The following is a 12807-nucleotide window of genomic DNA, read 5'->3' on the forward strand; positions in this document are numbered from 1 at the left end:
GCAGAAGGAGGATTGCTGAAGATACAATTCTGAAGTTGGTGGAGAAGATCCTGGCAGTCTGGAACAAAACCAGTCTGAGGGAGTCAATGGTTGTTCACACTTAGGTCTTAAGAATGAAGGACTGTGATCAGCAAAAGGGAACATGGTGATTGGATCAGTCTTTGATCAATGGAATGCTGAAGTCCTCATTCTTGCCTTCGACAAATGATAATATTGAGAGAGAACAAATCACTTCCTGTGTGCGGTGTTCTGTCAATGTTGTAGTATGTTAATATAATGTTTTTATCTAAAGGCAAAAGGCAACCTTTATTGCCTATAAAGCATATATATATATATATATATATATATATATACAACACACACACATACACACACACATATATATATATATATATATATATATATATATATATATATATATATATATATATATATATAAACTTAAAATAATTCTAAGTCTATCACATATAGTCATATAGCACATATAGTAAGATATTCCCTTTTTTTCCCCTTCCAAAACAGTCAATCTTGGGATGTGTGCAGTGAAGTACCAATTATTCAAGATGAGCAGAAGCCAAAGAAACAAAAACAGTGTTTGAAATGGTTCCTGTATGCTATTGTTGGTGTACTTGTCTTCACCCTTGTGCTGCTCAGTAAGGTGAGCTGCTTTATTAAGCATTCGCTAATCATTTTTATTCATGATGGGTTAACAATTAAAGGAATAGTTCAAATAAAAAATTAAATATACTGTTACATTACTCATACTCAGACCATGAAAGATGTAGTTTGTAGATGTAAATATGTAGTAGATGTAGTTTTTTTCTTCAGTAGAACAGTAAAGACGATTTTTATCTGAAACTGTGGTTCTTGGTGATTCATAAAATGCAAGTCAACAGCTACTGGTTTTTGAGAATAATAAAAAAAAGCATTTCAAGGAACACAAAATTAATATCCGTCACTCCTGACAATGTATTGATTTATTAATTTACTAGTTTATGTAATCACACAATGACATAACGTAGGTAGGTGACTCTTTTTTTCTTAAGTAGAACAGTGAAGAAGATTTTTAGCTGAAACCGTGGTCCTTGGTGATTCATAAAATGCAAGTCATGCATATATATGCATCGTTTTGCTTCATAAGACCTCAATATATCGGCAGGAGCCATGGGTATCAATTTTGTGTTTCCTGATGTCCTTTTTTTAATTCTCAAAAACCATTAGCCGCTGACTTGCATCTTATAAATCACCAAGGACCTGTTCCAGCTAAAAATCTTCTTTACTGTTCTACTGAATAAAAACTAAATCTTGGATGGCCTGAGGTTAAGTAAATTAACAGCAAGTTTTCATTTTCCACTTTTTTTTGTCTTTACAGACATCATTTCTGATTTTGATATCATTTGGGAACAATCAAACTGATATTATATGTTCAGAACAAAAAACAACAGTCCTACTTGGCATTGGCTTCATTCTGGTTGGACCGAGTGTTCTTCTACTGCTAAAGAGCACATGGAAGTTCATTTTCAAGAGTTCAACCATGCCCTCTAAAAAAACTATTTTTTGGGTAAGCAAACATAAATGTTTAATGAACAGATCTGTACAATAAAGACATTTTTGAAGTTAATAAAAGAGATTATTGGAGTATGTTTCTCAACAAATTTGAGGTTTGATACAGAGTATTAATTGCCATTTCTTTTTTTATTGCTTGTTATACTTACTAGCCATTTCTAAGTGTAAATAATTGTTTTTACATCCAGTTTTTTTTTCAATCGAGTAGCATAGAATCTGATTATATTGTCTGGAACCTTTCTGACTTTGATTTGACCTTTCCCTTAGGTTCTGGGTTGTGAGTTCCTGGTAGGACTGGGAGCTGCAGTTCTAACAATAGTAGCCATGCCACACTTTGACATTGTCACCAATGTGATGATTCTAAACAGTGTGAGCATCCTGTCCGCAGTGTTCCAGGTGGTCGCTGATTGCCTTGCCAAAGAGAGAAAGTGGCTCATAATGGTCCCTGTATGCTCCATTTTCTTAATCGTCACAGGTTATGTGCTCTTTGCCATCAATTATTTGGCATTCGAAAGTTCCTTAGAGACAAAAATATCAGTTGGCCTTGCCATTGGTGGAACCATCTGTGTTTCTGTGAACTGGTGGGAGAGCTATAGCACGCTCTTTAATGTGTCATTTCTAAAGGAAATTTCCGGAGACATTGCTCAGTCCCGTAACATGGTCAGCATCATCTCTAGTTTGATAAGAATCCTGATTACGTCAGCTGTGATTGCAGGTTATGTTCCTCTATCAGGTCAGGAATGGAAATCGGTAAAACTTGTCTTTGAAACAGTTGTCATTGCATTGGTGGCAATCCAGATTATATCCTCTGCCTTGTGCCGCTGGTTTGTGGTTTTGGCTTGTAAGATGCGCGCTGTGCGCTGCAGCTTCATCGTGCCCATGTACCTTGCCTCTATCACAGTTTCGGCTGGGTTTTTGGTTCCACATATAGTCAGGCTCCCAGAATCCAATCAAACTTCTACCTGTTTTGAGAACTTTCAGCCGAAATCCAGTGACGAATGGTTAAATTTGATATTGACTGATGTTATAAGAACTCTGAATGCCAGGGACATTGTGATACACATGAAGACAGGAGGACTGGCCTGTTTGGGCTGCTCTGCTCTGAGCTGGTGGCTTGGACTCATACTCAGTACAATTTACATCTGGTACCTGAAGATCCATCGAATAGAAAGAACCCAAGATCTGTTTGTGCGACCTATGTATGAAGGAGCATTTATGGAACAGTCTATGTTGCTAAACACTCGTTTTGAAATCAGAAAGAGAATCAAGGAGAGACGGAGGTAAGTGTTTTAACTTACCAAGTATAATAGATATTTTTTTATTAATCTATATCAATATTTAGTATTTTATGCTGAATGGTATTGTTTTACATTTATTTTTTTATATTCTATGTAATTCACATATGGCATTTAAAAGTTATATAATTATTTATTTTTAATGTTTTTTTTTCTATATTTAGATAATAAAATAATAATAATAATAATAATAATAATAACAACCATTTATTCGTTACTCTCACATGACTACTTATTGGCTTATTGGTATGAATCAGATACTTACTATGAGAGCATCCCTTTAAATCATCCTCTCATTAAATGTGTTCCCATTAAAAATTACAAATGGGATAGGTTTAATGTCTTAGTTCTTTTTCCGAGATGTTAGTGAGATTGAAAGGAGATTAAATCACCAATTTTTAAGGTGTTTCATCTGAGAAAAAGACCACTGTAATTTCACATGTATCTCTTTTAGAATTTTTTTTAATCACTTTAGCATCTCAAACTGTGCCTACATTTACTAAAGTCCCTGCAATAAAATTTCTGCAATAAAGCCTTTATTTTCTAATATAAACTCTTTAAGTCTGAGAACTTTGAGTCTGTTCATCTATGAAAGTTTAACTTTTTAAATTAAAAAAATTAAAAATAAAAATTAAAAAAAATTTTTTATTTCTTAATATGAAATGACTTCATACATATAATGTACTCCTCAGTGCAAAAGAAACCATCAGAGTGTTTCTGTGTGCAACGATGTGGCATGAGAGCTATGATGAAATGATGAAGATGATCATCTCTATGTTCAGGTAAACAGACTACACTTACTCAATTTGTAAAAATTTCTAATTTATTTGTAATTCCAATACTATTTATTTTACTACCAGACTTGATAAATACAGTCCCAAACACAAAAACAGCGATCTCCAGTTTGAATTCCATATTTATTTTGATGATGCTTTCAAGGATGTTGATAATGGAAGGCATGCAAATGAATATGCTGAAAGTATTGTGGATGTCATCAAAGAAGTCTACACGTAAGTATCCTTCTTATATAACTATATCTGTTTTTATGTGCAAAACTAATCTTCTAATACTTCAAATACATTAGCATTTTCAGTGAAGAAGACCGATCCATATTCAAGCAGAAGGCAGCACTACCACCCCAGAAGATCATAAACACCCCTTATGGGGGGCGGCTGGAATACACCCTCCCTAAAGGCAATCTGATGATGATTCATTTCAAAGACAAGACACTTATTCGTCACAAAAAAAGATGGTCTCAGGTAAGATTCATTAAAGATCCAGTTAAAATGCAGCTACAGTGTTTTTGTATCCACTATTTTACCAATAATCTGTGTTTGCAGATAATGTACTTGTATTACATTCTTGGCTGGAGACTTAACAGAAAGTACTTCAAAGAGTTTGAGGAAGGTAAAGAACTGGAATCCATTGAGGAGAGACAGAAGGTTAGAGGATTAACTTTAGACTTCATTACTAGTTCTTCTAGAAAGTAATACAATATGCTAGGCTTTTGATGTTTTACTATGTTTTTAATGCTCCTTAGAAAGAAAGGGAGAACATGTATATCTTGGCCCTGGATGGGGACACTGATTTCCAGCCATCTGCAGTCATGCTGTTAATCGACAGACTTAAACTCTACCCAGAGGTTGGGGCTGCCTGTGGCAGGATTCATCCAACAGGCACAGGTTGGGATAGATATTAAGCATTGTTGAGAAATTTTATTGTTTTTGATTATTTGGTCATTTCATTGTTTGGTCATTTCCATTGTTCAGTAAAGCTAAGTTCAAACTGACAGGATGAGATAACGATTTTTCCTACATTTATTTTAAAAGCCTCGTCACATACATGGGTTTGCCTACATTGATACCAAAGCAACCCATGCAGATTATTAGTGACAAATAGTCAATTATTCTTTGTTAGATTAATCAATAATCAAAATAATTGCTTGTTGCAGTGATAGTTCTAGAATGGTTTAGTATGATGCAGAGAAGGTGTGAAGAATAATTCACCAAATAAAACAAAAAATAAATAAAAAAAGAAAATAAATTAAAATAATGACCAAATATTTCTGATCTGTAGCTCTGTCTTTTGTATAGGGATAAATGCAAGCAAATTTCAGTTACCATATATTCGCTGCTATGGGGACAAAAGAAACAAGCAGAAGCAATTTCATGTTTTGTTGTTGACAAACTGGTATTTTTCAGCAAATACATTTGTCATTTCGTAGAAACTAGTCAATTTAGGTAAATGGCAAGAAAGACATTTTCTTTGAAAACCATGAAAAAAAATCTATAGAAGGTAAATAAAATACAAGTGACTATAGATTATAAAGGTAATAAATTGGCTAATGAGATAATTTCTTCACTATGCTTGAAGGGCCCATGGTGTGGTATCAGAAGTTTGAATATGCGGTAGGCCACTGGCTACAAAAGACTGCAGAGCACGTGTTCGGCTGTGTACTGTGCAGTCCTGGATGTTTCAGTCTTTTTAGAGGAGCCGCACTCATGGACGACAATGTCATGAAGAGATACACAACCAAAGCCAATGAAGCAAGCCAATACGTCCAGTGTGATCAAGGTCTGCTTGAATCTAACAACTGACAAATAATACCAATTAAACCTAGACTAACATAATTCCCCATCTGTTTGGTGTAATGTCAGGTGAGGACCGCTGGTTGTGCACTCTGCTGCTGCAGCAGGGCTGGAGGGTGGAGTATAACGCAGCATCTGATGCATACACCAAAGCTCCACAGGAATTTAAAGAGTTCTACAACCAGCGCAGACGCTGGGGACCCTCTACCTTGGCCAACACCATTGACCTCTTGGGTTCAGGAGAACTGACCTCTCAGAGGAACAGCTCTATCTCAAAACCTTACATCTTGTACCAGATTATCAACACTGCCGCTTCCATCCTGGGCCCTGCCACTGTCTGTCTCATGATATCAGGTAAAGTTTTGCATTAAAAATAATTATAGATAAACCGACCATAAATTGGAACTGGCTGTTTTTATTTTATTTTTATTTTTTTTGTATTATTATTTTTGCTCCAAACACATGATCATCAAACAAACATTTTTATTTATTTATTTTTTGGCTGATCTCTTTTCCAGAAACGCACACAAACTGTATTGCAATAATTTCCCAAAATATAACTTGTGTGGAAATATTATGAAGTCTATAAATGGCCAAAAACAGAGGCCAGAGATGCTGTAGATGGATGCAAAGAGAAAAAAATACTGTCGCTTGCAGAGCAAGATGTTCACGATGCACAACATATTGGAAGAAAAATATAAATAATTAACTGGGGGTAGGGAGTTTATATGAATATATCACTCAAGGGAACTGATCGTCTTCAGAAAAGTTTAGATTGCCATTTTCTTTTCCTTTTACTTCCATATAAAGTAGTGTTTATAAGAGCATTACTGCTTTGTTTACAACAGTAACCAAGGAAAGGCTATGGAGCAAATGAACAACATGCTTAAACAAAGATAGAAATCTGCCAAAAAAATAAAAACTAAATTTTGTTTGCATCACTTAAAAAATGTTTAAGAAACAAGGTTCACTGAATTTATTTTCCTGTATTTTCAGTATGCCAACAAGATTTCAAGAACTTTTCAGTTACATTTTTCCAAAATCTATTTTAAAGTGCTTTGTTTCTCTTGCAGGAAGCTTTGTGTTCATCTTTAATATGAATGCAAATCTAGCCCTTATTTTGGGCATAGTTCCTCCTACTGTGTTCCTCATCCTGTGCTTCAAACTGAAATCTGACACACAGATTACAATTGCAGCAATCATGAGTGTACTCTATGCATTTCTCATGGTGGGAACAATTCTCTCAATCATAGGTAATGGTTGTTTTTTGTTGTGGTTGTTTTTTTATGTTTAAAAAACAATTGTGATTTTATTTAAACTGCTTTTTGTCTCTTGTCTTCCCAATGTCAGTATATTTCCTACTGACAAAATTATTTGTTTTGGAAAGAAATAAGAACTTCTCTACAGTTAACAAAAATGAAAACTGATACTAAAAATTAATTATATATATAAAACATTTTGTTACCTGAAATAACCTCACTTTAACTAAAATAAAGTGAAGCATTAAAAAGTTCAGCTAGTTTTAGCTAGTTGCCAAAGCAAAACTTCTAATTTTAGCACAATGTTTTAATCAACACTGATAATCAAAATAAATTATTATTAAAGCAATAAGGCAACATATTAGAATAAATTCTGAAGACTGTATTAATGGCTGCTGAAAACTAAGCTTAAAATGATATTTTAAAATATATGAAAGTATAAGACAGTTATTTTAAATTGTAATAATATTTCAAAATAACCCTTTAGTCCATCAATATTTTTAGACTGTTAAAAGATGGCAGTACTATCTAAACTTGGACATTGATTAAAAGCCACAAAAACTCTAATTTTGCTTCTAAATACCCAAGAGAGAAAACATGTCAGTTAGCTGAAGGACTTGACAAGTAACAAATGGGTGAAATATCTATCTATAAACCTTTTTCTCCTCATGTCAACTCTCATAGGTGATCTATTGAGACAACAGACTTTTGTGACTCCCAGTGGTATGTTCCTCATTGGCATAGTGGCTTTGTACCTCATCACGGCAGCTTTACACCCCCAGGAGTTCCCACTGGTCATCTATGGACTGGTATATTTCCTCTGCATTCCCAGTGGGTATCTACTCTTAATTATTTACTCCATAGTCAACATGAACAATGTCACATGGGGCACCCGTGAATCCGGCAGCAAGGCTAAAGCTACAGCAGTCAATACCATCAAGAAGAGGTTCATGAATTCCATATGCTGGAAATGTCCATGCTTGGAATCTGAAGATCAGATTGAGGAGATACTGCCAACAGAAACCATAACACAGAGGTAAAAACATGTCCACACTTTAGGATAGTTTCACACTGACACTTTTATTATAGCGTTTTATTTTGTAACTATTTTTATATATGGGTTTGTTTTTAATACTACTACTAAAACTTATACTGCATTCCTACTACGCAGGGAACACGAGTTTCAGCTTAGTCCTCATCAAAGTAAGTATGACTTCCATACTTAAAGGGACAATTCACCCAAAAATCACCCTCAAGATCTTTCAAACCTGTAAGAGTTTATTTCTTCTGTTGGACATAAAAGAAGAATAAAGAAGAAATATACATTTTATCGAAGTCATCCAGAAACTGATTGGTTACCCTCAATATTCAAAATATATTATTTTGTGTTCAGAAGAAGAAAGAAATTCATAGAGCTTTGGAACAATTTAAGGATGAGTAGGCCTAAGTGATCGACGGAATTTTCTTTTTTGGTTGAATTATCCCTTTAATATCCTAACATTCTAGGTAGAATCACTGAATTTGACTACCATTAATACTAATGTGTGTTTAATTCCAAAAGCTTGGATTGAACGACTGCAGATGAAATCTAACGACTTTCTCTTGTTTGAATCTGAACTCCCTTCGGTAAGTCTAACTGGTTTAGGAGTGCTCATGATTCCTTTAAGTACCGGTGGTACTGAGTAAAAAAAAAACGTAATTTTTTAAAAGAAATAACTAACACAATATCTCTTTCATGTTTTAATTTTAATAGCAAATCCCCTTTATTTACCAAAAAATTTAATGTTTAAATTTCACTTATTAAAATACAAATTAAAATTGGGTGAAAATTGTTTAATGTTTTTCATAATTATATTACTTGTAGAAAAACTTTAAACACGATTCGTCCCCTTGGAATTATAAGGTTCTATCTGACATTTTTGTCAAAATTGAGTTATTCATCTCATTCTGTGTCAACGTATTTACATTATGTGATAGATTTTTTTTATGTTGTGTACATTATGGGACTTTTTATAAAAAAAATAAAAAAAAAGGTTCTATCTACACAGTTGAATGGAACACAAAAACTTCGAAGCTCAATATCTCAAAACTACTCGGAATGCAGATAGAACCTTATAATTCAAAGGGGACGAATTGTAAATAAGTATAAAGAATGGTATTGGTTTTATTTTTAGTGATAAAAAGTGTTGTTGTTTTTTTAATTAGCATATTTTTGTGTTTTGCTTTGGTACCGAAATTGGTACTGAGAACCGTGGATTTTTAACTGGTTTCGGTACAGAATACTGAAATGTTGGTACCGTGACAACACTAGGTGGACATTTAATATACTTTGGCAGCAGGCCCAGGTAAAGTTTGTGTGCGGGAAGCCCTGTTGTGGTAACTGTAAAATAAGCAGAATAATTTACTCTTGTCCACTGATATATAATATGATATAATAAAATAAAATATATATAGAATTATTAGAAAATAATGCGCACCTGCCTCGCATCATTACCACCTCGGGTGTTTTTTCTAATAATTCAATGGCCGTGTTGCTGATTAGATATTAGTATTATGTAAATTTACACTGATATGCTTTAATGCCTCTTTTTCTGTTGCAGGATGAAATCTATTTCTGGAGAGAACTGCAGAAGAAATATCTGGAACCTCTTAAAGAGAATAAAGAGCATCAGGAAAAAATTGCTAATGATCTGAGGGATCTTCGAAATAAAGTAAGTCAGTTTGCCAGCATGCAAAAAGTGCTTTTTATGTGGTTTTGTCTCTAATATTTGCTGTGGAGCAGTAATTTTTTGTTTTTTTTCTTTTCTATACAGGCTACATTTGTCTTTTTCTTCTGCAATGCACTTTGGCTGGTGGCAACTTTCTTCCTTCAGGCAATTGGCACCACAGTGTCCATAAAGATCCCAAAAGTCTATCCAAATGGGACTCATGCCATGTCAGAAGACTTTTCTATAGATCCAATCGCACTGATGTTTCTACTGAGCTTTGCATCATTGCTGTTAATTCAGTTTTTTGCAATGCTTTACCACAGGTAATAAAACATGCACAGAAAAATTTAATAATGATTGCTGATAAAGAGACATATTTGTTTTATGTGCAAAAAAAATGATCAGACCGATTTTATTTTAGTATTTCAATAAAAAAGTAGAAAATCGAGTGTATTATTCATTACACTATTAATGTATATTATAAATTATAAATGTAAAAGCAGTTTTAATATGGGTATATATCATACTGATTTAATCCTATTTCATATATAGTATATGTAAGTAATGGATTATATTTTTTTGTTTTTGTTTCAGAATCTACACATTAATCCATTTTGTGGCATATGCTGACACAGAAATTAAATCTTATAGAAATCGGTCACATCAGGTGAGCCAACAAATCACACACAAAATTAAGATGTATAAAATGTTATATATACATTTATGAACCAACCATGTCCACCATGTTGCACAGATCCCGGACTCAAACCACCAGCCTGAGATGAATGACCCAGACACACCCTTATATTTTGAGAACCCCTCTGTCATGCCTACAAATGCAGTATAATGTTTTGTATTTAATAATATTAATTTTTATAGTCTGGTGGTTACTAATATAGATCAAATATAATGTTCTGAATATTTATTTAGTGTATAAATCTGAATGTTCTGTTGTAAAGTAAAAAATCATGCCAGCCAATTAACTGATTAAAATATTTTTTTATTGTATTTATTACATGAGATGCCAAGAAATAATAAAATAATCACAATCAATCACATATTGAATATTAGCATTACATATTATTCAAAATACAAGAAATGGCTAATTATTTATTGTTTGTTAGTCATTATATTATTTGCTTTCACTTTATTATTTCCATTCCATATACCATCTTTCTTTTTAAAAATTAACCACACTAAAATAACATGTTAAACTGACAGTCATATAGAAATACTTTAAGTTTAGTTTGTACATATTTACTTTAGAGTGTAAATAGGAAAACATTAAATATATTAAAATGATATATGCTCTTTTGAAAATGTCTCTCACTGTGACTCAGTAAGTTTTCATGTTATTAAACAGTTCAGTTTCTGTGAATACTTGTATACTTGCTTTTCTGTCTGAAAAGACAAACAGAGCTCCATCAATTGGTTAGGTTTTTTTAATGCTACAAATAATTATTTTATTGTTTTATGTTATAAAAAAAAATGATGTTACGGGCGGACGGACACCACCCTTAACATCAAGGAGAGACGCACACAGATCAGCTTGTGTCAAAGGAAGGTTTAAAAGAAAGGTTAACAAATTATAGATATGGTAACACACACACACTCACAAAAACAACAAATACAAAGGCGGAACGTTTGCTACAACTGGGTGGACGGCAATCATTATAACTTTAGATAGCACGGCTGTGCATCGGCTTTGTTCTCAGGCTCTCTGTGTGCGCACTCAGATGTGGTTTCGGAAACTCTTTATAGGGCTCCGCACAGGTGTGGATCATAATTAAGAGAAGGGGAAGAGACACTGCTTTCAAACACATGTATATGAACAAACAGAGCTGGGGGATGTAACACCCCCACCCCGAAATGGTGACCTGTCACCATACTTTTGACCTGAGTAATACTCATTTTACTCATGCATTTTGTGTTCAGCTTAATGTTCGAACTAACCCATATAGAGTTCCGACTAATAAAATGTACCTCGATTCAGGCATGCCTATGCAAAAAGGTAGAATTACACAGGAGTGTAGTATTTTGTCACATCACAGGCAATACACAACGATACGCGACGCAATACCTAGAGACTTACCTTAGATTAGCAAGCCAAACAAAAAGTAACACCCCCACCCCCCCAAAAAAAATTAAAATAAAAAATATATACAATGAGGTAAATCACTTAACTGTTACGGTGTTTTTACTTGTTAAAACTAACTTTCCTGTCTACTTTGCATCACTGGTTAAAAGAAATATCGCTCTGAAAAGATTTAGGAGTGTACACGACATAATTATCGCACATATGCGTTAATCGACTTCAAAGGGTTAAATCAATGTGATGTTATAAAATACATATTTTAAATGAGATAAAAACACTTACTTCGGGATTTTCCAGTTTTGAATAAAAGTCATCGTCTGTTCCGCATCGCCAGTGAAAGGAAATGTCTCTGAGAAATGTATAGGCGCATACAGCACATACATATCGTTATAAAACGAGCAAAGAAAATGGTGTCTTTGAAAAATATTCCAGACGGGTCAGGTTCGCACACGAGAAAATGTCCCGGATTTGACTAATAACACTCAACAGTGTTAATAAAGGTTACTCTCAGTTTTTACACCGCAAGAGGGTGCTGTTTACACCAGCTAGTGTTAATTGTTTGAAATTCAACACCACAACTTTAACTCTTTAGTTAACTTTTTACCCTCACCTGCTGTTAGCATTCCATTGACTCCCATTCATTTTGGCGTCACTTTGACAGTGAATAACTTTACATCTGAGGCGTTTCAAGACTCCATTTGTCCATTACTTATTTCTAAAGAAACACGAAAATATATAAAGGGCTCCATTACCTTGTATCTTACGTTATGTTCCCGTAGAAGCAGTTTCTGTATAAAATAGGCTAACGATTGCGTCATTACCAGCGACTCTCTGTCGCACAGTAGAGAAATTACCGTATGGACAGGAGGAGAAGCTCGCAGGCAATCTTTTACTAAGATTCTGTGGTTGATTCAGATTTCTCTTGGCACAGCGATTAGAAGACGTACAGGTTGCTCACGTGACATTTACGTCATCAAGCTCAGTTTGAGTCTGCACGCCCGACCCCCAGGAAATAAGTGCTTCTAACTGAGTTAATTTGTCTCCGTTGAATCCAATGGGGTCGCTTTGTCCATTTCTTTTACTGTCTATGATTTCGCTGCGTTCGAAAGTTCAAGTTTGGTGAACTCAGACCTGCGAAAGTGCTAATTTTAGCCATAGCGCAGCATCCTATTTTATATAATACACATTTAAAGGATAATAAAAAAAAGAAGCTGCATGGTTCGCAGTGTCAATGGAAACTGGAACAGTTGGTACATTCGAATGAGGACACTTTCTATATATTTTTTATTGTTTAGT

The 12807-nt window shown here is 34.1% G+C and overlaps 1 protein-coding gene across 1 annotated transcript; it reads left to right on the forward strand.

Moving 5' to 3' along the window:
* Positions 1–543: 543 nt before the first annotated feature.
* Positions 544–10605, forward strand: LOC113061526 (chitin synthase chs-1-like). The gene is made up of 18 exons (XM_026230691.1): positions 544–658; positions 1373–1561; positions 1834–2846; positions 3554–3643; positions 3722–3871; positions 3946–4120; positions 4202–4303; positions 4402–4543; positions 5235–5435; positions 5519–5803; positions 6523–6702; positions 7393–7744; positions 7880–7911; positions 8270–8334; positions 9309–9419; positions 9522–9739; positions 10011–10083; positions 10171–10605. The coding sequence occupies exons 2-18, from the start codon at positions 1535–1537 to the stop codon at positions 10261–10263; spliced, it is 3309 nt and encodes a 1102-aa protein (XP_026086476.1). The 5' UTR covers positions 544–658; positions 1373–1534; the 3' UTR covers positions 10264–10605.
* The last annotated feature ends 2202 nt before the right edge of the window (positions 10606–12807 follow it).

This window comes from Carassius auratus, chromosome 43, assembly GCF_003368295.1.
Source record: "Carassius auratus strain Wakin chromosome 43, ASM336829v1, whole genome shotgun sequence".
Lineage (NCBI taxonomy): Eukaryota > Metazoa > Chordata > Actinopteri > Cypriniformes > Cyprinidae > Carassius > Carassius auratus.

What these genes read in the sequence shown, in the direction of transcription:
- LOC113061526 (XM_026230691.1), top strand. Translation starts at nt 1,535, where the DNA reads ATGCCCTCTAAAAAAACTATTTTTTGG. An exon ending in CCATTGAGGAGAGACAGAAG is followed by an intron (nt 4,304 to 4,401) that starts GTTAGAGGATTA and finishes AATGCTCCTTAG; the next exon opens with AAAGAAAGGGAGAACATGTA. An exon ending in ATACGTCCAGTGTGATCAAG is followed by an intron (nt 5,436 to 5,518) that starts GTCTGCTTGAAT and finishes GTGTAATGTCAG; the next exon opens with GTGAGGACCGCTGGTTGTGC.